This window comes from Ochotona princeps, chromosome 1, assembly GCF_030435755.1.
Source record: "Ochotona princeps isolate mOchPri1 chromosome 1, mOchPri1.hap1, whole genome shotgun sequence".
Classification (NCBI taxonomy): Eukaryota; Metazoa; Chordata; class Mammalia; order Lagomorpha; family Ochotonidae; genus Ochotona; species Ochotona princeps.
Window position 1 is genome coordinate 166,856,787 of NC_080832.1, and position 24,367 is coordinate 166,881,153.

At 56.1% G+C, this 24,367-nt stretch overlaps 1 protein-coding gene and 1 long non-coding RNA gene across 3 annotated transcripts in view; both read left to right on the forward strand.

Moving 5' to 3' along the window:
- The window catches only part of LOC131481131 (uncharacterized), a 49,853-nt gene extending 44,564 nt beyond the window's left edge, over positions 1–5,289 (forward strand). The window contains exons 2-3 of the long non-coding RNA XR_009246048.1: positions 2,910–3,011; positions 5,241–5,289. This is a non-coding gene — a long non-coding RNA (uncharacterized LOC131481131). The remainder of the gene's footprint in view (positions 1–2,909; positions 3,012–5,240) is intronic.
- Positions 5,290–24,367, forward strand: part of RREB1 (ras responsive element binding protein 1) — a 47,546-nt gene continuing 28,468 nt past the window's right edge. For both annotated transcript variants that reach the window (XM_058668488.1, XM_004599194.2), the window contains exons 1-4: positions 5,290–5,356; positions 5,798–6,010; positions 10,025–10,114; positions 10,832–10,995. In XM_058668488.1, coding sequence (XP_058524471.1) covers positions 5,840–6,010; positions 10,025–10,114; positions 10,832–10,995 — 425 coding nt within the window. In that variant the 5' untranslated portion in view covers positions 5,290–5,356; positions 5,798–5,839. The remainder of the gene's footprint in view (positions 5,357–5,797; positions 6,011–10,024; positions 10,115–10,831; positions 10,996–24,367) is intronic.

The window sequence follows — 24,367 nt, forward strand, 5'->3', positions numbered from 1 at the left end:
GGGATCCCCCAGGAGCTCAGAGATGCCGACTCAATCTGTGTGTGCAGGGCAGCTGCACTCTTGTAACTGTTAGGAAAGTTAAGGATGGACGGGGTGAGAGGCCCAGAGGCTGTGGGCTGTGGTGACCGGGCATGTTTCCTGGGCCAATGGGGAGAAGTGCAGGCTGCTATTCCCAGGGAAGGGGCCACGCAGACAGGGAACTCCCCAGGGCTGGGAGCAGCAGGTCCAGAAGGTGAACCAAGGCCAGAGCGTGGAGTAGCAGGGTTCTCAGAGCTCCCACGACCTGCCCAGCTTCTCAGCAGTTCCTGCTCACCCGTAGGAGGAGACCCAGCCCTGGCAGGGGCTGTTAGGAATGCCTGATGATGCCCACAATGTGAGGCTCCACGGCTCTGCTTTCCCAAAGCCTGTGCCAGTCGGAGCCAGGTGGGGTGGGTGACTCGCCTGCACCCCAGGCCAAGAAACACGTCCACTTCCTGGAACGCGGAGCCGTTGTCCCAGCTGACTGCACCCTGGAGCACCGGCAAGGCCACCCTAGTCAGCAGAGACGCTGTGCTGGGGCTGAGGGCCGCTCTGGCTTGGTGCAGCCCAGCCGTGACTCAGCCAGTGGGTCCTGCAAAAGATGTCCTGGCTAACTGCTCAGCTCTCTGGGAACAGAGGCTGTTTCAGGGCCCGTGTTGCTGGGACACTTTCTTAGCCTGTCTTCACATGGCATCAACGGGCTGGCCGGGCTGTCACAGGGCAGGCGTTGGTAGCTACACCTCAACAGTTGGACACTCAACTGCTGTGAGGGCCAAGGGGCCCCCATTCTTTGAATCCCTCCTCCTCCTCCACACCTGCCCAGCCTACACCCCCTGAGGGTGTTAGTAGCTGGCCTGTGGGCCCCTTTATCTCTGGGTTGCTATCTTGGTTGGACCTGGAGACAGCTACCTTAAAGTTCCCTGCCTTTGCACAGCATTGTGCCTTATCTCCTCTGGTACTGGGGGCTGGCATTCTCCTGACCCTCCTTGCCCCAGAGCAACCTCTGCCCTCTGCAGAAGGGCCCAGCCTCCTTGGGCTTTGCACCTCCCCAAGGCCCTGGCTTCCTTGCTCACCTGCACGAGTCACCTTCCCAGCGGCTCATCAGGTGTCCTGCCCCTCAGGGTCCATTCTCAGTAGGAGTGATGGAGCCCCCAAGCCAGCAGGGGCACTGTCCTTCCTGCAGGCACCTCAGTGTTCAAGTTCAGTGCCCAGGGTCACACGGTGGGGACCCCAAGGTCAGGTCTCTGGCCCTGTTGCTCTGAGAGGTGTCTTTAAAATCGCTTTTCAGCTATGTCTTGTTTTACTTGGAAGCGGCAAGAGAGAATATCTTCACTCCATCAGCTCATTCCTCAGTAGGCACGGCTAGGAGCTGGGAGCTCCATCTGGCTCCGTGTGGGTGGCAAGGCACCAGCCACAGCAGCCCCCACGTGCTGCTCCCCAGGGTGTGCGTTAGCAGGAGGCTGGGATAAGAGAGGTGGGTGGCCCACGTGGTGTACTAGCCACTGGGCCAGTCGCCTAACATGCCTTTTTCTAGGGACTGCTGCTGTGGTGCAGTGGAGGTAAGCCTCTGCCCGAAACGCCAGCATCCGTTGTGGGAAAGCTGGTTTGGGTCCTGGTTGCTCGGCTTCTAGGTCAGCTCCTGCTAACGTGCCTGAGAAAGGCAGCAGCAGCTGAGCTGAGTGCTTGTGCGCCTCCTCCCGCATGGGATGTACTTGGATAGTTCCTGGTTCCTGGCTTCAGCATGGCACAGCCCCAGCCATTCAGAGACACCCAAATGGCTGCAACGGCTGTATGTGGGCCGGGCCATAGCCGGGGAGCCGGGAGTTTGTCCCATGTCTGCCATGAGTGCAAGATCCCAAGTGCTCAGGCTGTCATTCTGCTGCTTTTCCCAAGCAGATAGCAAGGAGCTGGATAGAAAGTGGGTCAGCCCAGACTCGGACTGTGCCCATGCAGCAGCTTATCCCACTATGCCACAACACTGGCCTCTATCTAAACTTTTTTTTTTTTAAAGTGCTTGATTCGTTGTGCATATCCTTGATGGGTATAGATTTTGATAAAAATGTGTGTGGTTTGTCCTTAGGAGAAGCTTGGTTATGTGACAGGTGCAATGAGGAGTCCTCCCTGGCTGTCCCTCTTGGGTTACCTTGAACCTGGCCCACCCTGCTGCAGGCGGCTGTTGGGTAGAGCATGGGCCTGTTTTGGGCAGCGCCGGAGTCCTAGGAACTCTAAGGAATTGCTCCCAGACGGGCTGTGGGAGCTCCCGCACCAGCCCCCGTGGCCTGGAGTTCACCCACACTTGGGCAGCCCTTCTCCAGGTGTGCGCCGAGCAAGATCCCTGGGCAGTTGGTTGTCAGAGCTGGGGTTTGCTCCAGTGGAGTCTTGAGCGTGGGTCTGAGGTGCTGTGGCCCCGGGAGGGGCCGCCTTCCAGCTGTCACTGGCCTTGTGGATGCCTGGGCACGGCCCCCGCCCAGTGCAGTCCTCAGAGACCCTGGGCAGCTCCAAGCCGATGCCAACAGGTGTCACCTCTTGGTGTCTTCCAGTGGCTCCGGGTGCTGCCTGCTGTTGGGAAACTGGGATCCTGGGGGCTGCCCTGTTCTGTGTCTGCCATCCCACTGGCCCTGTGAGACTAGCAGCTGTACTGGGAGCCAGCAGCACAGTGGGAGCATAGGGGGGCTTCTGTGTGTCCATACAGGGTGCCCAGCCCCAGCCACTACTGCCTGGGCGCTGCGAGGGGACAGCTGTGCCTGGGTGCTCGGCCCTGGGCACTGCGAGGGGACAGCTCTGTGTGCTGTCAGCCTACAGGGTGTGTCAGGTAACTAAGTGGAGGAATTACAAGCCAGGATCATCTTCGGTCTTCACCCCACTTCAATGTCACCCGTTGTTTGTTGCAGGTTGCTGCGACTCTCTAGGCCAGTAGTGGTGGCTTTGAGGAGTGAGCACGCACACGGTTGGGCTCAGCCAGAGTCAGCCCCTCAGTAAGACGGAGAACACAGGTCAGTGACCCCTCCCCGTCTTCCCTGGCCCTCCCTGCACTGCACTGCCATTGTCCCCTCCCTTCCCTGGGTCCTCCTGAGGCTTGGGCGCCAAGTGACTCCCGAGTTCCTGAGCACAGGGTCCCAGGTGTGAGCTGGGCAGCTGTGTGTGTCCAACAGGAAGCTGCATCTCCCTGACCCACGAATGCAGACTGGGGGCGGGGAGGGGTGGGCAGCGGAGCGCCGGGGAGTACCGGTCACACTGTGGCCTGTGCGCATTTTGTGGTCCCCCGTGCCCTCTCAAAGCTGGATGGAGGGGACATGTCAGATGGGCACGGTGAAGGTCTGTCCCCTGTCAGCACAGGGGCCAGGAGGAGGGAGAGGAAGTGGCAATGAAGATGGGGGATGTGGAGTACCCGTAAAGAAAACACACTGTGTAAACGAGCCTGCAGCTGTGACTTTTTTAAGAGATTTATTTATTTTTATTGGAAATGCAGATCAGATTTACAGAGAAGGAGAGACAGATCTTCCATCTGCTGGTTCACTCCCTAAATGGTTGCAATAGCAGCAGCCAAGCCGATCTGAAGCCAGGAGCTTCCTCCAGGTCTCGCACGCGGGGCCAGGGTCCCAAGGCTTTGGGCCATCCTTGACTGCTTTTTCAGGCCACAGGCAGCAACCTGGATGGGAAGTGGGGCTGCCAGGATTAGAACTGGCACCCATATGGGATCCCAGCGCATTCAAGGCGAGGACTTTAGGCACTAGGCCGCAGCACTGGGCCCAATTTGAGTAAATTCTGTAAACTTTTTCTTTCCTAGATGTCGTAGGACAGAAGGAAGATCGTCTTTGAAACTGTAATTATTAGGAAGATTTTTTTTCCTTTTGCTGATAGAAGAGTTGATTTTTATCATCATCTGTACATTGCTATTACGGGAGAGATATCCTGACAAGGAGTACATGTATCCACTTATGCATCATTCATGATTAGGAAGAACTGCATGCTGTTTCTTGGGTGTGCATACACACTAAAATATACATGTGCTTGAGAGTGCATCTTTTTCCACCTGGGGAGATACCATCTGAGAGAGACAGCTGGAAACAGGGAGTTTAAGGCACAGTCTAATAATTATTAAGTGGGCAGCTAGTGTGGGGAACTTTCTGGATAGATGTGCTAGGTGGGAGGCAGGGTTTGTAGCCACGTCTGTTCAGGGATGGCTCAGTCGTGTTGCCTGCTCCCTAGGAGCTTAGCCCTGGCACCTGAGGAGGCCCTGCTCGGCCACATTGTGGTCACATAGCTCCTGTTCAGGTCCCTCTCCTCGGGCCAGCAGGAGGCCCTCACCCCGAGCCCCATAAACACATCATTTGGGCCTATTGAGTTTGCAAGGTGGGACTTCTTGGAGGACACATCCAATGCATAGTTGCATAGACAGACTCTCCTTACCCCCTTGGGTGGGATTTTAGCTCGGGACCTCTGAGCTCATGAGCAGGCCCTGGCCTTTCCTGCTGTGCTGAAGGTGGCACCATTGAGCAGTGCTTTGGCACCTGCCCCGGTCAACAGGAGGTGTTCCTTCATAGCTGAGAGGCTCTCTTTGCTGCCGCTGTTGTGGGCCTGTGGATTTACCGACGCCCCATGTGCAAGATGGATTTGTGAGCACTGTGAGTGGCAGCGATGGGGCTGTGCACTGAGCCAGGCAGGGAAGCCCTATGCCTGCGGGCTTCTCGTTGGCCCTGCTTGCAGTGGGCTGAGGCAGCAGGCTCCTGCGGACTCCCAGGGGAGATGCGGGGGGTGCAGCCCACTGCAGGCGAGCCTTCCAGCATCCCTGCCTGTGAACTGGAGGCACCAAGGCTGGGGCAGGGTTTTCTGGAAAAGGGTGGCACGTTCCAGAATGTGGTGAGTGCATGTTGTCAGATACGTGGTAGGAGCAGGCAGGCACTTGAGTGGGTTACAGGTAACTGGCAGGAGCCTGTGTCATTCTCACTTAGGGTCCACCCAGCACCAGCTGGCCTCCAGCCCTCGGTGACTTCCTTGCCCAGCTTGTGTCTAGGCGGTTTTGGGGTGGAAGGTGAGGTGGGTCTCGGGGCCTGGCGGGGATCTACGTACTGTGGTGACGAGGGGTGCATACTCTGGGCTGTGTGGGCCGGCCACGTCAGATGGCTACAGAGCACGTCTCAGCCCCCATGCCCCTCGTCAGTGCCCACCAGCTGGTGGGTCAGTGCTCACTTCGCTGAGTCTGGTCCCCCTGTCCCTTGCAGTGTCCACCTGCAGTACGGGGGGCAGCAGAGAGGGACACGTGCAGACCCACTCCTGCATTGGACCACAGCTGCAGCAGAGAGCGGTCGCCAAGTGCCGTTAGAGGCAGAAGATGGAGGTAAGGGCCACTCGGGGACCGCTGGGCGCAGACCCCTGGCCTGCTTGGAGCATTGCAGGAGTGGGGTTTATGCTTTTGGAGCCCTGGCAGAGGCCCCTTTGAAAGGCAGGGCTTCGCATCGAGTCGTTGACTGCAGTGGTGGCTGCGGACAGCCCACAGTCACTCACTATGCATCCTGAAGTCTGGGATATGCATACAGCAGTGGCTGGCACAGGTAGCACGGGCAGCTGCTGGCTCCCCAGCAGCTCCTTCGTGGATGTGAGGGAAGGCAGGAAGCCTGACCTCAGATAACACAGGAAGCAGGGTTGGGGGGCAGTGAGCCTTCGGGCGCCAGCACCTGATTTGGTGAAAGCCTGGATGTTCTGGGCTCACACCACGGAAGCAGAGTGAGCAGGGCTGACCGAGCCCACAGCCTGACTGATTGCTGTGTCCACTTTCCAGAACTGTGACAGAGTCTTCTCCGAAGTGTAAACCCCCGTCCCCATGACGTCAAGTCCACCCGCCGGCCTGGAGGGTTCAGATCTATCTTCTGTCAACACCATGATGCCTGCCGTGATGGGCATGGGGAAGGTCGCCGAGAATGGCGCCGGCCCCCAGGGCCTCAAGTCCCCTGCCAAGCCTCCGGGACTAAATCGCATTGGCAGAAGGAACCAGGTATGCACGCCGGGGAGTGGGGGTGGGAGGGTCAGGCCCCACGCACCGCAGGGACGGATGTGCCCGTCCTACGTGTGCTCCCCTCTGCAGGAGCGCGTTCACACTGCTCACTGGTGTGGTTTGAGCACAAGCCTGCTTCAGTGGGCTTGTGCCTTCGTTCATCGGGCTGCGATGTCAAAGCGGCCTCCTCGGTTATTTATGTATTTGTTTATTTTTAACGTCTTCGGGTTAGGTAGTGAACAAGAACTGCCTGTGCTGGGAGAGCAGCATGGAACTTTGGATAATCCCACGGAAGATGCCCCTTGGTGATCTGCAGTGCCCAGTGGGGCTGGGACCAGGGGGAAGTGCAAGAATGCTCGCAGGGGTGAGGACTGGCAGTGGATGAGATGGCGCCTCCCCAGCTGTGGCAGAATGGGGCACTGTGTGGAAACGTTGTGCTCTCTGGCCGAGCATCCTGGCTCTTCTGCTTCTGTTGAATCCCTCGTGTTTAAGTCCTGGGTGACTGACTTCTGGGCTCACTCAACTCTCAGCCAGGCAGAGGTCTTTGGGAAGCTCTCCCTGGGGCCTGGGAGGGTCAGCCAAGAAAGCAATGAATTGGACTTGGGTGAGGTGACTGTTTGCTCTTGGTGAGCCCACTGAGAGTGCCCCAATACGGCCATGTGAGCTCAGCTTTGTTGATTTCTGAGCAGTCCTTAGAGCCTGCTGAGGGTCATGGGAACAGCCGGCCTTCCCGGCCCTGCTCCCTGCCTGCCGTGGGGGGCACACTTCACCTCATCTTGCTCAAGGTCGGGAGCCTGGCAGCATCCTGAGATGGCCTGGGTTCGGAACACTGACGCCTTTCTCTCTGTTTTTCTCCCCTCTCTGCACATGCCTCTTGGGGTGCCCTGTGTGGCTGTGGCCCGAGTCGAGGAGGAGCGCTAGCTGTGGGAAGAAAAGGTTTACTTCCACTGTCTTGTGTGCCTGTCCATCTGTCTCCATCTGCCCTTCCCTGCTGCCTGCCCAGCGCCGACTGGCCTCGGCTGGCAACGCCTGGCTGCGGGACAGAGATGAGGTCCTTGTGCGTTCCTGCCCCTCTCGGCCAGGAAGGAGTGGGCGAGAGGAAGAGCCTGGCCTGGATGGCATGCAGTGGGTCCCAGGCCAGGACAAGCATCTCCCGTGCCTGCCTCCCAGATGCGGGCTGCCACTCTTGGGGCAAGGAAACCAACCGACTGTACCTGGGCCACTGCTCAGCCATCCTTCCCTGAGGGCCCAGAGCCCTCTACTCAGCCATCCTTCCTGCCCCGAGAGCCGGGAGTCCAGCTGGGGGTGTGAGTCGGAGGGCACCTGATAAATGCTTGACTCATCTAGGAGACTCGGTGCAGTGGGGAGACCTTCCTCAGCTGCCAGCCGGCTTGGCCAGGGCCAGCGGCTGCTGCTGGGCCCCCACGGGCTCGTTGCTTATCTCATTAGCTCAGGAAGTGCGCTGCTTCCACCTGCACAGCCAAGTAACTGGTTCAGAACTCACCACGGAGCTTTGCTTGACTTCTGTGGTTCTCTTTACAAACCAGACCTGTGACCGTGAGTGGATCTCTCCTTAAGAAGGTTTTATTTTTACTGTATATTGTTGCTAATTGGATAGTTCAACCACATGCCCCAGGGATTGGACTTGGCCCTTGACCTTGTAGCCCGGCCAGCGGTGGAGTGTGTCTCGCTGCTGCTCCAATACCCGTGCGGGGGCCCGGTGCTGCCCTTTCCTGCCCAGGGTCCTGGAGCTGGACCCAGGTGGCCTGACCCCTCGTCCCGCTGCCCTTCACCCCCATGGATGCCAAGTGTGTGGGTCACAGGGCAGCACTGGAGATCCTCTTTCAGCTCTCCCTGGGGTGGCCCAGTCTTTGTTTTCTAAAGTTGCAGAGTAAGCAGATGTGTGGCCAGCCTGCTTCTCCGAGCTGGTCCCACAGATGAGGGAGGGCAGGCAGCCACAAAGCGAACCTCGCCATGCTTTTACTCCTCCCATGTGGTTCCGGTGCCATTTGTTTGTATGGTCTTCGCGGGGGTTATTTTCATCATCTCTCATGAGCAGCCACAAGCATGTTTCCTTTGTGTGCCTTGGGGTTAATGCTTTTTTTGGGTTGCACTTTATATAGCATCGTGGTTTAGGTTATTGGGCTCTCAGGCACCTGGACTGAGTTTTAGTCCTGAGTCGGCTAACGGAACTGTTCTTTGATGCTGGACTAGTCTCTTGCCTAGTCTCTTTTCCTCATCCAGAAAACAGGATCCGTAGCCATGACCGTGGGGAAAACCCACAGACTCTTAGCAGAGTAAGTGCTGAGTACTCGGTATTATACACCAGGAGAAGGGATGCTAGCTCATCCAGGGCACCATGGAAGGCTGGCTGCAGACAGGAAGGGAGCTGCAGCCCCCAGGCCCCCAGCTGGGAGCTGATGTCCTCTGAGCTCCTCGGTGCCTTCGTGGGGTGGACCAGAAGGAACCTCCAGGAACTCCAGGGCTTGTGTGGCCCCAAAACCTGAGCAGCAGCATCTCCTAAGGACTTTGTGACAGATTTCTGGGGTTCACACCCTCTAACCACCACTACATTATTTCTGGTGAGCCTGTGCAGGACCCGGTCTAGAAATGGGTGTTTCAGAAAGCTTTCCCAGGGGATTGAGCTCCCACATGGAGCCCACTGGCCTGAGTGTCAGAGCTCTCGGGAAAGGTGACTGAGCCTAGATCCCATGTGGCTGAGGGGGCAGGGACAGCCAGGTCTCCGGGAGGGGCTGGGATGAAGGAGCTGTAACAGGCTGGGAAGGAGGCTGGCCTGCCCTCTGGTAGGAAGCAGCAGGTTGCTTGGAGGAAGCACACTTTGACCCACCTCCTGGAGGAGTGGACTGGTCCTGGTTCATCCAGGATAGTGTTGGGGGCCCAACGCCAATAGCCTAGTGGCTAAATCCTCACCTTGCATGTGCCAGGATCCCATATGGGCACTGGTTCATGTCCCTGCTGCTCCACTTCCTACCCAACTCCCTGCTTGTGGCCTGGGAAAGCAGTCGAGGACAGCCCAAGGTCTTGGGACCCTGAATACACGTGGGAGACCCAGAGGAAGTTCCTGGTTCTTGGCTTCAGATTGGCTCAGCTCCGGCTGTTGCAGTCAATTGGGATATAGACCAGCAGACAGAAAATCGATCTATCTATCTTTCTTTCTTTCTTTTTTGTTGTTGTTTGTTTTTTATTTTTTTAAGATGTATTTATTTTTATTGCAAAGTCAGATATACAGAGAGGAGAGGCAGAGAGGAAGATCATCCATCCGTTGATTCACTCCCCATCGGATTGACATGTTTGTGGCAAGAGCTGGTCCCACAAGTAATGGCTGCTTCCTCCCAGGGGCCACAGCAGTAGGAAGCTGGAATCAGGGATGAGAGCCAGGACTGAGTCCAGGTGCTCCCTGTGGGGCACGGCGTGTTGCCTGAGCTCAATACCTGCCCCGATTACCTACTCTCGTTTATGAGCAGGTGCTAGTCGCGAACAAAGGACCCATGTTGGGCTCATGCCCACTGGGTGCCTGCTACAGAGCGCCTCTCGTGTGAGTAGGCTGGGATTCTGTTTTTTTCTTTTATGAAAACATTGTTGTCTTTTGTGTGTTTGTGGGTCTCTCAGACCTGGTAGAAGGCAGACCCCAGAGCCGGAGTTGGACTGGGGAGCAGTGTGTCCCTGTCTGAGCTGGGCCGCCATAAGGTCGCCACTTAGCTTGGCACAGTCACCAGGACTGAATTATCTGGTTCCTGCCCACTAAAACCCTGCTTGCTGGGCACTTGTTTTACACCGTGTGCCAGTTCAATGCCTACAGCAGAGTCTGCACACAGCCAGTAGGTTGGGCACTGTTAGGTTTGCCATCTTACCCATGAGGAACCTGGGTGTCATCATACCTGGATGGGCTCTAGCCTGGGGCCCTCAACTGTTGAGTCACAGGTGCTTGTTGCAGAAATAGAAGACATTTCTTCTCTGTGATCGCAGGTTCATGTTCCTTTTTCATCTCCTTAGGAAACGAAAGAGGAGAAGTCTTCCTACAGCTGCCCCCTGTGTGAGAAGATCTGCACCACTCAGCACCAGTTGACCATGCACATCCGTCAGGTTGGCCACTATGTCTGTGTTCCTAAGTTATTCCACATGAGCACAGGGCAAGGAGCTTGGGCGTCAGCAGGTGCACTGTGCTGTGCCCACTTACGAGCAGTATTCTAACCATCTTAGAGAGCAGCTCTGCCGTTCTGCAATCCCGGGTCAGTACAGAAGGACTTTGCAGAACCTCGTGTGCATCTGGTTCGCTGGATACCTGCATGAGAAGCCTGCGTTGTGAGCTGCTCACCAGCGTGAGCCAGATGCCCTTCCCTAGCTGTCAGCCCCTGTCCTTGACTGTGGTGGGAACACGCAGCCTGCCATGAGGAGTCTCCTTGCCACGTGTCAGAGGCCCAAGCCCTCTGCCCCGGACGGGTTTCACTTCTCTTTTCCCCATTAGCAGGCCTGAGTCATCAAACCTGGGGAAGAGATGCTGGCTCCTGAGGCAGGGACCCCATTTCCTGTGTTGGATTGTAGCATGTCCTTCCCCTCGGGGTGGGCAGCCGATCTGTGTGCTCCAGAGACCACTGTCCCCTGCGGGCCTTGCCGTCGTGTGGGGCTGGGTAGTGGGGAAAGACGATGCTTGCCTGTGCTCCTCGTAGATGTGGGGCCGTTTGGGAAGATAGCTTAAATTCACAGGAAGCTGCCCTGCTCTGGAAGAAGCTGCAGGCCCGCGTGTGCTAACGGCTGGGGCCGGCCCTTTTCCCTGAGCACAGCTCTCCTTGCCTCTCGCAGCACAACACGGACACCGGAGGAGCCGACCACGCGTGCAGCATCTGTGGGAAGTCGCTGAGCTCAGCCAGCTCCCTGGACCGCCACATGCTGGTGCACTCTGGCGAGAGGCCGTATAAATGTACCGTGTGTGGCCAGTCTTTCACCACCAACGGGAACATGCACAGGTGGGTGCCGTGCCCCTTGCCCCAGCGTCTGCCTGGCACCCAGAGGGGCCCTGCCAGCCTTGGAGGACTTGCCTCAAGGTCCAGAGTTCTCATGAGTTCTGGAGTCTGTACCCTGCAGCCAAGCTGGGGGTGCCTTTACTTGTTCATGTGTGCCGTGTCCAGGGCGTCTGAGGATCTGGGCTGGGTAGGTGGCCCCTCGGGGCTGCTCTGTGCCAGATGGGACCCCCATTCTTTGAGGACTTTGTTTTCATGCCCCACCATGAAAGCAGTATCCGGGCCTTTAGTAAACTGTAAGTGGCCTGGAGCCTCAAGGTAAGAGAGGATAAAATGAAGAAAAAGCACAGTGGGGTGAGCATGGCAGGGTGCCAGGGGAAATATTCACAGAGAACGCACGTATGCTAGAGGGCTTAGGACGGAGAGAATTGTTTAAAGTGCTTTTCTTTTAAAGTAAAGTTTTATCGTATGTGAAAGGTGGAGTTAGATTGAGCTTTCGTCTGCTGGTTCACTCCCCAGATGGCCTCATTGCTAGGGCTGGGCATGGCCGAAGCGAGGAGGTGTCTTCTGTAGGTTTGGGAGCCCAGGGCCTCATGAGCAGGGAGCTGGAGTGGAAGTGGAGCAGCCAGGGTGCAGACCATGCCTGTGTGGGAAGTCTACATCTCGGCCAGCAGCTTAGCCTGGCCCTGCCGCTTGCTAGTTTCGAGAGGAAAGAAGGAACCACTTGTATTTTCTTTGACTCCTTCCCAGCCTCTGTCTTCTTTGATAAAGTTGAGTGATGATTTTAGATATGTTTCCCAGATGGGAGCTGTCACTCAGCAGCACTTGGCTATTAACCGTGGGGACATGCTCTGGAAGTCACGGTGTGGGGTGAGCATCCTGGAGGGTCGGGGCGGTTGCTGGACCGCTGCCTTGAGGAGCACCACCCTGGTTAGGCTGCTGGCTGCCTTGGCCAGCACACGGTCACACAGTCTTCACACAGCAGCACGTCCACTGTCAGCGTGGTGGATCTCCTAGCAGAGGCACAGCCGGCACTACTACTGTCGCTCACCGTGCGTCTGGCTCTGCGGTGACACCACCACAGTCATGGAAGAACGCGTGCCGCTGCCATGGCTGTGCCAGCACTCAGCGATTGGCGTGCTTCCGCTCCGGGTCAGCACAGAGGACCCTGGTGTCCAGGACGTGCAGCGCATGCCCAGATCATGAAATTGGTTAGCTTGGTGATGGATCAGCAGTGAAGTGAAACAATCCGGTTTATCCCACCCTGAGCCATTTTGTGCACTCCCGATGTGTGCCTCGGGCAACCTGATGTGGTGGTAGGTGGACTTGAAGTTTGCCCGTCTGAATCCAGCTCTCAGAGGACACTGTAAACTTTATTCCTTTGTACGTGAGTTCCCTCAGCTATAAATGAGATTGTGTTTTAAAAATCTGTTCATATGTAAAAGAGACAGGACAGTTCATTGTTTCACTTCCCAGATGGCAATGACTGGGGCTTGGCTGGACCAAGCCCAAACCAGGAGCCGTGAACTCCATCTGTCTCTTGTTTCTTGGTGCAAAGGCTTTCCCAGGCACATTAGCAGGGAGCTGGATTAGAAGTGGAGCAGGAGGCAAGCCAGCAGTCAGTGGAATGCTGGTGTTGTGGGCTGTGGCTTACGGGAGTGTCTACGTTTGGGTGGTCCTGTGGAAGGCTCCTCTCTGTCCCTGGTATGACTGCATTTCGAAGCACTGCTGCGATAATTTAAACCCTGTAGATTTCTCAGGCTCGACTCCTAGAATGAAGTAGAGCATGGCTCATGAAAGGTACGGATCTTTTCAAGGATTGTAATACATTGCCTTGCCCTTCTGCTCTGCCCATTTCCTGCCACGAGTGTGTCAGGCTGCTGCATCCGGCGGTCACGTCTGCTTGGGCTTTGTCGGCCCGGGTTTTCCTCAGCTCAAATCTCCCTCTGCCCTCGCGTCCCCAGCAGCTCTGTGTCCTCACATTGTCACTCTTGTCCAAGTCTGGACCGAGAGGTAGTGCTGCTACCCACAGAGGGACACTCCCCCACCTGGTCCTGCAGCAGAGCCCCAGGTCATGTTGACCCCCAGCACTGGCTGCTTCTGAGCTCTGAGACATGCCAGGCGTTCAGGATGAGGGGCGTGCCCATCCTGGACTGTGCCCGTGGCTGGAGAGACACCCGTGCAAGCCACGCTTACAGACCCCACCAAGTCACACGAGCCTACATGGTGTGGTGGCTTTTGTTGTTGTTAATTTTTGTCACGTTTTGTTGATATGATCCACATACCATTCACTTCACTCATTAAAAGTGGGTGAAGTTCAGTGGCTTTCATCTTCTTTGGGTCATTGTGGATACCGTGTGCCTTGTTTCCTTCGTTAGTCCAGACCTCCTGGTTGTTTCGTCATTCAGCCATGAGCAGTGCTGCCGCCGCACAGCATTCTGAAGGGGTCGTGTGATCACTCGGTTCATGTTCGGCCTTTTAAGGAACCGCCAAGCAAGCTGTTCTCCAAAGCCAGCCTTGGTAGCGTGAGGGGCCTCCTTAGTTTCACACTTGAGGGTCCATTTTGAGCTCTTGTCTCTCTGTCATGCAAGGAAGGGATCTTTGACCCTCTTTGCGGAAAGTCTTCCCCATGGCCACCCTTGTTGAAGCCAGTGGACTAGGGGTGGAAGGATGCCCTTCCCTCCAAAGACAGTACCCTGTTGTATTGATTACTTTGGGGTACGTTCTGAAATGAAGAAGTTTGCACCCTTCAGTTGCGATCCTTTGCACGGTTGTGCTGGTTTGTTGGGCCCTGTCCCCGCCGCTGCCTCAGTTAGGATCAGCTTGGCTTCTGCAGAAGGGCAGCTGGCAGGCTCATAGGCGGGGTATTCGGCAGCAGTCCCCGAGCAGTGTGGCTCTCCGATCTCGTTAATAAGTGGAATTTCCTCTTTGCAACTGTTCATTGTTCAGCGTGTAGATATACACAAGGACACTTCAAAATATTTGTAGAAAATTGAATCAAGATAGTTTTTTTCCCGTTTGGCACAAACATTTTGAAATCCGTACCTATTTTGTGCAATATATATTCCCTGTGAATGCTTGGTTTTCAGAAGCCTTGAGTATGTTCAGCTTTTAAGCTTATGCGTTTGTGTTTCCTGTGCCTTAATTAACCTAACATTAGCTACAGCACCCTGGCAGCTGCAAGCAGAGAAGTTGCAAATTTTTTCCCTTTCCAGCCTAGAGGCCATGGAGCTTTCTCCTGCCCTCTGAACCTGGCTAGCAGCGAAGGTTGTGAATGTGCTGGTGTCATTTCTGCCCTTAGTGGAGAGCCTTCCTTACCCCCATTAAATATGATGTAACTTGGGAATTTTTCATAAATGCCTCCCATCGGTTTCAGGAAGTTCCTTTGTATGGCTAGTTTCTTGAGTGTTTTCTCATAAACCGTTTTTTTGAGTTTAAGAGATGTGGTGCTATAGATTCCTTGTGTCTTTTTCTGTGCTGTTTTGTATCTCATGTTCTTTATTCATCTGTTGGCAAACAGGAGATTATTTATTTTAAATTTCTTTGAAAGGCAGAATTGCAGAAAGAGGGGAAGACAGACTGGCAGAGAGGTCTTTCATCTGCTGGTTCATTCCCTAGACGGCCACAGTGACCAGGGGTGGGCCAGCCCGAAGCCAGGAGCCAGGGGCTTCTTCCAGGCCTCCCCTGGGTGTGCAGGGGCCCAAGCCCTGGGCAGATTTCCACTTCTCACCAGGGGACATCAGCAGAGAGCTAAGGGGGAAGTAGATCATCCGGGAATTGAACTGTCGCACGTGGGAGCTGTGGGCACTGCAGGCCGTGGCTCTACCTCTGTGCTACGTGCCAGCCCCGAGTGCCTAACTTGATTCTCTTTATAAACGCCCAGGAGCAGGGAGTGCCCTGTTATCCAGTAGTGCTGCTTTTACTATTTTGAGGAATTTCTATGCTGTCTTCCATAATAGCCACTTGACAGTTGGGTATTTTTTCTCTCTTAAGACTCAATTAAATTTCTTTTTCTAAAAAAAAATTTAATAAACATAAAAATTGTGCAGGAGCCAATCTTTTTTTTTTTTTTTATGATCTTTACATAGTTGATTAGGGCTCAAAGGGTCAAGGGCTACAGGAAAGTGGGTAAGACCATTGTTTCCACATTCTCTTTTTTCCTTCCTCTATCTGGGGAAAGGGGAAAGACAGAGAAGCCACACCCAGCCTTCCACCCACCCCAGGGTCCCCGACTCGGGCATGCTCTGAGGACACTGCTCAAGTGGTTTCGATAGCTCAACAGTTCTGAATCGCTGCCCATCTCGCCGCTCCAAGCACAGTGACGTCTCTCCAGCATGCACAGGAGCCCATCTTTTGATGTATCCCGGCTGTACTGCCTTCCATCCAGCTCCCTGCCGACGTGCCTGGGCTGGCTAAGTTCAATCAATGAAATAAATCGCTTAAAAAATGCAAGTGCATGTTTAGTCCATCCAGCCAAATGGAATAGATAGATTGATCCTTGTGGGTGTTTCACATTTCGTAAAGGGGGCCGAGGTCCCTGTCCTCCAGTGCCTCGCTCTGCAGTCGGGCGAGCTCAGCAGCGCTCCGTCAGGGCTGCTGGCTGGTGGGTATCTCACACCGTGTCAGCCCCTGTAAGTTTGGGAGCATTCTTTCCTCCTCAGGGGTAAGGCTCGGCAGCCGGTGCCCGCCTCGTCCGAGTGACGTTCTGGCTTGGCACCGCTCTGTTCCCAGTGCTCAGCACTCGAGCCTTCTCGCCATCTGAGTCATCGGGGTCCACCCCTGCTGCCCCCTGCCATCTTGGCGAAGATTTGTCAGTCTTCCTGAAACTTCCAAAGAGCTGTTGTGGTTGTGTTGGTGTTTCTCTGTTCCCTGTCTCCCTTGCTGCGGCTGGCAGGTTGGCCCTGCTCTTCCCTGCCTGCTGTTTGGAAACCTGCTTCCCTCCTGGGTGGCTGCACGTCTCACTCTGAGCTGCAGCCCGGGGCTCCTTCAAGGTTGTGTTTTCTTTCTCACTGGTTCAGCATATTTTCTGCCTTCTCTGAGGTTTAATCGGCCACTGGCTCTTTAGGGAACTGACTGCTCGGTTTCCGTGGATTTTCACCTCCCCTCGTCTCTTCCTGCTCTTGTTCGCAAATGCCATTGGGCGGCTGTTGGAGAACATGGCCTGCCTGGCTGTAAGGCTTGCCCGTTTACTGAGGCGTGTGCTGTCGCCTAGCATATGGCATGTCCTGGGCAGTGTGTGTGTCCTGTTGCTGAGTGGAGGGGCGTGCCGGCCAGTGTGCAGCCAGGCCCGCTGGGTTTATAGCAGCGCCTTGCCTGGACCTCTTGTTTCCTTGTTGAACTCTGGCATTGGGGTTGGTGCGTCCGCTTTCCCCCAAAGCAGCAGTGCAGAGGGGCGGTCCCAACTGTCCAGCTGCAGGGCCCACACCTCCCGTGGGTCTGGGTGCTGCTCCTCTGTGTGCCCATATTCTGCTCCATGTTTCCAGTGTTGCACACTTGCAATCACCTTACACGCTTATCCGCCGTCTGTGATGAGTGCAGAAGAGCTTTGGGGGTGGGCTTCCCAGTTGTATTCCTGTGTGCCGTTTGTGGGCACACACGGGTGGATCTAGAAGCGACCCTAACCATTTGGGAGCATAGATCTTGGGGCTATTCTGCAGTGCTTCCCAGGAAGCACTGTAAGGAAGAGGATCAGACAGAGACAGACACACAGAGGCACCAGTTCACTCCCCAGGGACCTGCAAGAGCCGAGGCGAGGCCAGGCGAAGCCAGGAGCCAGGAGCACCAGCCAGGTCTCAGACTGAGTGCTGGGCCCCGAGTTCTTGGTCGTCCGTCTGGTGCCTGAGCGGGAAGCTGGGCAGAAGCAGAGTGCATCCGGTGTTCTGGACAAGGCCTCCCAGGCAGCGCTTAACCCTTGCACCACGTGATCAGCCTTAATGTTTCTCTGCAATTCTGTTTGACTTTTTGCTGATTTTGTATATTGCAAAGTATGTCGCTTCACAAGAGAGAACTATTGTGGGGGGCTGAGTTCTGGTCCTAAATCTTCAGAACTTTAGGAAGCTGCTAATTTTTCTTTTTCTTTTTTTTTTTTTTATGTTCATGAAATAGCTTGATAGTGCCTTGTTCAGAACTTGGGGTCAAATGAAATCATGGCTGTGGCAAGGTTCTGAAGGCTCCTAAGTCTGTATTGTTAGAGATGAAAGCGTTGCAGTGGTCGTCTTTTTGTTTTTATAATATTTGTTTGCTTAGTTGAAAGGCAGAGTGACAGAGGGGGAGAGAGAGGGAGAGATCTTCCATCTGCTGGTTTACTCCCCAAATGGCTGCAGCAGCTGGGCTGGACCAGGCCAGAACCAGGAGCCTGAAATGCCCTCCCTGTGCCCCATGTGAGTGGCAGGGGCCCAAGTGCCTGGGCCGTCATCAGCCACGTCCCAGGCACATTAGCAGGGATCAGGAGAGGAAGAGCCGGGAGTCTCCCTGGTGCTTCCCTGCAGGCTCTCGGTGTCACAGGCACTGGTTTAGCCCTCCGGGTCTCAAGGCTGGCACTGTGGAGGCAGTCCAGGGGGAGCGAGTGGCCCTCAAGTTCCCTGCTCTGTTTCCCAGTTGTTCCATCTGTGAAAGCCGGGTATACCTCATACACTCTGAGTGTAACTAGAGGCTGCTGGGGTTCATACTGAACGTTGTGCCGTGGAAGGCCAGAAAAGGGAGAGGTGCTGGCTTGTGGGTTGGCTTGCTTCTTCCTGTCAGACAGCCGCCATTTCAGTCGCAAACATTACTTGGAATATTGAATTGTATGTACATTGTCTTCTCCACAAACAGTCGCAGTTAAAGGGTTAACAGTAATTCAGTCTTTGATCATCAGTCACAGTGAAGTTATTGCCTCCTTTATTTGTTGGCAAACTGTACTTTAGGAAAGAAAATGATAAAAATTCTAACATGCCTACAAAAACATGCCAGAGCGCGGAGGGAGATTTGGCTGCCCGATGGATGTGTTCCCGAACCCGGGTTCCCACAGTGAGCATCAGGGCTAAAAGTGGCCCTGGGACAAGCAAGGGGGTGGCGGTCCCAGGGAGGTCTGGACACCGAGGTAATGGTGTGCGAGGAAGGCGGGCCGTGCGGAGTGCTTGTCGGGCGCTGAAGACTGGCACTCTGATCCTGGCATCTGCTGAGCCGGAGGAGTGCCCTGGAGCTCGCCGGCCAGCACCCCAGACCTGGTCAGAGCTGAGCAGTCGAGGACCACTGCCCTGCTAACCTCTGCCTGGGCTCATAGCACTCGGCAGTGTCCGCCCCGCCTTGTCAGCGACATGGGCACCAGGACCCCTCAACTGGGCCAGTTTCTCCTGAGGTGGCTGCAAGCTGCGGTTTTCCAAGTCCGCCCTGTGGGGTGCAGGCTGGGGGCCTCTCTGCTCTGCATGCTGCTAGATCACTGCTGCTCCCACATACTCTGAGGGCCCTGGGGAGGGGGCTCTACTGTGCACCTGTGCCCATGGCTCTGGACTCCTCCCCACTGCCGGCATGGAGGGCATGGGAACCACCCCTCGCTTCCTCTGGCTGCTGGTTTCCTTGCGCGTGGGCGTCAGTACCTTGTCAGCAAGGGTCCCCGTCCGTTTGCAGAGTCTCCCTCATCTTGGTTCTGTAAGAGGGGCTGTCCGTGAGCTGAATAAGCAGACAGCGGTGGTCTTGGAGCCCCTGACTGCCCTTTCTCAAATTCTAGCAAAGTTTCTGCACGGTACCTCGGGAGCCGACCTGCTCAGGGAGGGTGAGGCTTGTTTGAACTCATTTTGAGAGGGACAGAAGACCCTTTCTCAGTTTGTTGCCTGCTCTAGGACAGGTTCTCCGTGTGCATGTGGGCCCTCGTGTCTGGAGGTCGGAGGGTCTTCACCGCAGAGCTTCCTCCCCACGGCCCGTTCCGAGCAGAACAATGGGCTGCTGTCACGAAACATCCCCTTGGCTCCAGCCTCAGCCGCCCAGAACTTTTATCATCTTCTCTCACGTTGAACATTTAGATCGTGTGCTGCTCCTCTTGCAAAACAAACTCGGGAAGCTGAGCCGGAGCCTGCCCTCTGGGACTGCTCCGTGTAGGAAAAAGGGCATTGGGCTTTGCCATTTGCAAGCTTTGTTCCAGAACGCACCAGACGCGGAGCCTGGAAGGCATTCTTGTGAGAGAAGATCGAAACATACCTCACCCAGAACAAATCCTGTCTCTAGAACGGTTGCCTGGGGAAATAGCAAGTTACTCTCACATATTGCTGTGTGTTTGGTAGACTGTCCTAGAACTTGAAGCTATGAAGAGAGCTGTAGGTTATGTGCCGTGTTTAAGGTCACATCAGGACCTCCAGCCGGGGGTGGGGCTGCAGGCTTTCCCTGTTCTCCATTATTCCCTGAAGAGCCAGGGTGAGGGTGCGTCCTCCGAGCACCTCTTGTCTAAAAGGTCGACATGAGGAGGCCTCCGCTCAGCATGGGAGGCCTGGTCTCCGTGCCCGAAGACAGCGCAGGCGTGTGAGCTGCCCCGTGACGAAGGGGGCCGCGGAAGCTCGGATTCTAGCAGGCTGCTCGTAGAGGCTCTGGCTTAGCCAGCCCTTGCCACACCCAGCTGCACTGGATGCCCGACCCAGAGGTGGGGCGCTGGGGCTTCCAAGGGCAGGGAGCAGTCACTGCTTTCCCCTTGGGGCCCTGCGACCCTCCATGAGGGTCCTGGTGAGCCTGAGGACCCCCTAGCTGCCTGCTGCAACTGCTCCCTCTCTGCAGTGGAACAAGGCAGCACAGACTCAGCCAGCGCCATCTGTAACCCCTGCTGCCTGGTGCCCTTTGCCAGGCCGTCCACGGGTGCAGGGCTCGGGGGCAGGATTAGAGTCTGTGTCTCCTTAGCCGGGGCTGTGTGAAGACTTTGTTTCCTGCCTTCCCAGGTGCACAAGCAGGGAGCTGGATTACAAGCTACACCACCACACTGCCCTGCCCCCCATTGGAAAACTGTGGCTCATGGCTACTTTCTGTTCAGCTTCTTGCTTTGGGACCAGTTCAAAATCAGTTCTGCTGGAGAAGGAGCGGGCCCACCATGGGAGTCTGCAGCACTGGCCACGCCCTCTGTCCTCCTGCTACGTCAGACAGGCACTGACTGCTAGCGGAGAGAATTTTGACCTTGGGCCACCAGGGCGCCTGCCTGTATGACCTCGGCGGCCTTGTGTGTGGGCAGAGGGCAGGGCAGGCAGTGGCATTCAAACCTCTCCCAAGACCTTTCCAGGCAAACCTGGGGATAGCGGCAGCATCTGGAGCCTGTTGTCTGCCCAGTCACAGCAAGGAAGGGGCCACGTTTGCTGGCAGTGGGCTGAGGGGTGCAGAGCTGGGGCAGGGGCCTGAGGACGGGCAGTGGGACCCCGTGCAGGTGAGCTGCAGCACAGCAGCCATGCTGGGCACAGGAGGCCGTGCTGCAGGACCACACACTGATACCGGCAAGGAAGCCAGCTGCCTGGCTGCCCCACAGGAGCCGCTCCGCGCCTCTCTTCCTCCCATCTGTCTAGAGATCCAACCTGTGGGACCTGTTTGGGCCCAGCAAGTGAGCAAGCCAGTGCTAGCACACATCAGAGGCGCCCATCACTGCCAGAGCCTTGCTTCGTCCTGGGGTGGTGAGCAGTGAGACCTGCTCCTGCCCCACCCAGCACCACCACGCGACACAGCCCAGAGATCTCCGCCTGTGTGTGTGTGTACACACGCGCTCGCATGCAGCAGCAGCAGCCCAGGGGCACTCGTGCTGCAGCCACACCATCACACATGGGCACCACTGGCATTGTTCCTTGTCCCATCTTGGTTCCCTGCCCCTTCACGTCGACTGCTCTCTGGCACCTAAACCAGATGCCAGGATGTCCCATGCCCCTCACTGTGTTCCTGGGCATGGTAGCAGCCTGCCTTGAATGGCTTGGCCCCTCTGTTTCCTGTTCTTCTCTTTTTTCTTTTTTTAAAGATTTATTCATTTTTATTACAGCCAGATATACACAGAGGAGGAGAGACAGAGAGGAAGATCTTCCGTCTGATGATTCACTCCCCAATGGGTCGATGCGCAACAGGTCGATGCTGTGTCGATCCAAAGCCGGGAACCTGGAACCTCCTCCGGGTCTCCCACGTGGGTGCAGTGTCCCAATGCATTGGGCCGTCCTCGACTGCTTTCCCAGGCCACAAGCAGGGAGCTGGATGGGAAGTGGAGCTGCCGGGATTAGAACCAGCGCCCATTTGGGATCCCGGGGCTTTCAAGGTGAGGACTTTTAGCCACTAGGCCACTGCGCCGGGCCCTCCTGTTCTTTGGGGAAAGCTACAGAGTGGCGAGTAGGGTATGCAGGACCTCAGTTGTCACACGTCTCCTCACAGGACCATGTCATGTTGCCATGCCACAGCGCAGCACTCTACTGAGAGCTGCCTCCAGGCTCCTGAGGCCTCGTACAAAGGGCCCTGGTGGTGGGGCCGGGGTCACCTGAGACTGGACATGCCAGGGCCCCTCCTCGGCCAGGGCCCAGCAGGAGGCAGACTGAAGGAAGGCAGGGAGTTGCACCAGGAGAGGGTGAGCCCCTTGCTGCAAGGTAGCCACCCTGAGTCATGGGAGGCGAGTCCTGTGCCCACACAGAGCAGGCCCAGCTCTGGGCTAGAGAGCCCAGTTCCATGCCTCTGAGCCCAGGTGGCACATGCAGAGACGTACCATGCAGCCTCATGGGCATGGGACGCCACAGGTATAGGAGAAGTTACTGTAGCTTGTGCAGACCTTTCGCTCAGCGAGAGTGCCCACAGGATGGGCCAAACTGATGTGGGCAGCCAGGGTGCACACACCGAGCCTCTTGCACCAGAAAGGTGGAGGAGAGGACCTCGGCAGCCCAGGCACCATCGGCCCATGAGGCCTCGAGGTCCCTCAGTGGACTGTCGGCAGCTGCAGGCTCTGTCCCAGCCAAAGAACGGAGAGGGCTACGGCAGCCTGCTCACCCCAAAGGGATTCTCGGGCCCTGCCGAGCTCACACATGCACCGCAGTAGACCTTCCAGTCCACATCCCAGCACCAGGATCAAGTCCCACCTTTGCTGCCACATACCTGGAAAACTCAGATTGCACATCTACTACCAGGCTTGACTTGGCTCGGCCGGGCTCTTGTGGCCTTGGGGAGTGAAGCAAAAGAAAACTCTCCATTACTTAAGGTCTTTGCTTTTCTTCTTTCAAATAAATAAATAAACATTAAAAACAAGCAAACAGAAAATCTCCTTTGGGCCTCCTGCCTGCACCTCAGTCCATCACCTGAGAAAGAATTTCTACCAAGAATTCAGAGAAGGTTTACCATTGGACAAGGCAGCACATTGTCCGAGCCTTCCAGCCACTGCAGGGACACTGCGGCACAAGAACCTGGTCGAGCACAAACTTGGGCTAGTGAGCTGTGGACACAAGCGTTCGCCCCGGAGAACAAGCCGTGGCACCTGTGGACACAGGCGAGCTCGCTGCAGTGTGTGTGTGTGTGTGTGTGTGTGTGTGTATTGTGAGGATGAGTCGTGGCACACACTGCTTTGGGCCGAGATCGTGTAGTAAGCCCCAGCACCATCTCCTGCTGGCTCCTCGGTGTGCCCAGTGACGGTCAGCACTATGCAAGCACTTCTCTGCGGTTGTGCAGGGAGCGTCCAGCGTGGATGACGGGCAGGTGGCCTGTGCTTCCAGCTGGTCAGGGCTAGGGCCTGCTAGCCACATTGCCTGGGTCAGAGGACCTGACTGAGAGCCACAAGGCCGAGGCGCCCCGTGAGCAGCCTTGCAGAACGTGGGCTTGTGCCACATGCTTGGGCCTGGCCCTCAGATCAGCAGAGCTGCTCGCACATAAACAAGCCTTCCTCCACACTGAACCTGAATAACACCCGGATTACTCGAAGGTGCCTTTGTGCTAGCAGGAAGGGCGTCCCTGGGAGTGCTCCACTGCCCTTGCCTCTACCGGCCCTCTGCACCTTCACGCTTGCACAGAACTTGACACTGTGGCCTCAGGCTGCACCCTCACTCAGCTTCTCTCAGGTGTGTGCCGGAGATGTGCTTTTCATTGGTTGGAAATGTAGGTGGCTGACGCCTCTTAATCGTATTCATTCCTCTTGGGTTTTCAGGAAGGTTTGTCGGACAGGAAAAGCCAGCAGGGCTGCAGTTGAGGGACATAGCAGTGAGCATCCTGCCAGAAGCTGCCTGAGCCTGTTGCCTTGGGTTGGCAGGGCCAGGTGCTCAGCACAGTGACACTCCTGTCATGGCATCACTCCATTGATGCAGGGACTCGGCTGCTCTGTTACAAAGCCCACAGGAAATCCAGGCTGGATGTTGGGAGCTGTGAGAGCGTCTGCATCTCACCTGAAAAGGAGATCCAGGATTGCTCGGAAAATGCGACATGAGCTGGGTGCAGGCTACAGTTAAGCTGAAGGACGTTTCATCCGCCTACCCAACCTCCAGGTTCAAGAAAGGAAAATTGGGGGAGGAGGGGCAGTGTCTCAGCAAGCTAATCCTCCGTTTTGTATGCCGGCATTCCCTATGGGTTCCAGTTTGTGTCCTGGCTTCACTCCAGCTTCCTGCTTGAAAAGCAGAGAAAGATGGCCCAAGTCCTTGGGAACCTGCACTCACACGAGAGATTCAGAAAAAGCTCCTGGCTCCTGGCTGTTAATCAGCTCAGCTCTGGCTGTTGCAGCTGCTTAGCAAGTACACCAACACATGAAAAATCTTTGTAGAGCTGCCTTCCCAAAAAAAAAAAATCCCAGTTTTTGCCCGCCCCCCCCCCCCGCTCCCCCTCGCTTCTAATATGCAAACCAGAGTTAGAGAGAAGGTGAGATCTTCCATCCTCGGCCCATTCCCTGAAACAGCCAGGGCTGCGTCAGGCTGGGACCCTGTTTGGGTCTCCCCTGTGGGTTCAGGAAGGGGCCTAGGTGCTTGGCCATCCTCTACTGCTTTCCCAGGTGCACTAGCAGGGAGCTGTTTAGCAAGTGGAGCAGTTGGGACTGGAAGCAGTCGCTCATGCAGGATGCCGGTGTCATGGGTGGTGGCTTAGTGTTATGGTTAGAAAAAGGGAAAGGTGGTTGCTTGTCCTCACTAGTGCCACAAAGCACCGAGTGCCCTGTTGTGTAAAACCTGGAAGATAGATCCCTCAGCCGTTCCAAGTGCAGAACGGGGGACCTGGTGTGTCAGCAGTTGGGATGAGCTGGGCGTGCTGTTGGCGTCACACGGCACAGCCACACTGGGGTGCCATGTTGTCACCAGCCACGTTTGCCCGAGGTCTTGGGGCACACGCAGGTTCTCGCTCCTCTATTCAGCATTTCCTACAAGCCAGAGAAAGTATGTTGAGGCTAGTTGGCAACTAGCGTGACCTGCCAGAGTTGCAGTTGGCATTAGGGGTGGGGTGTGTG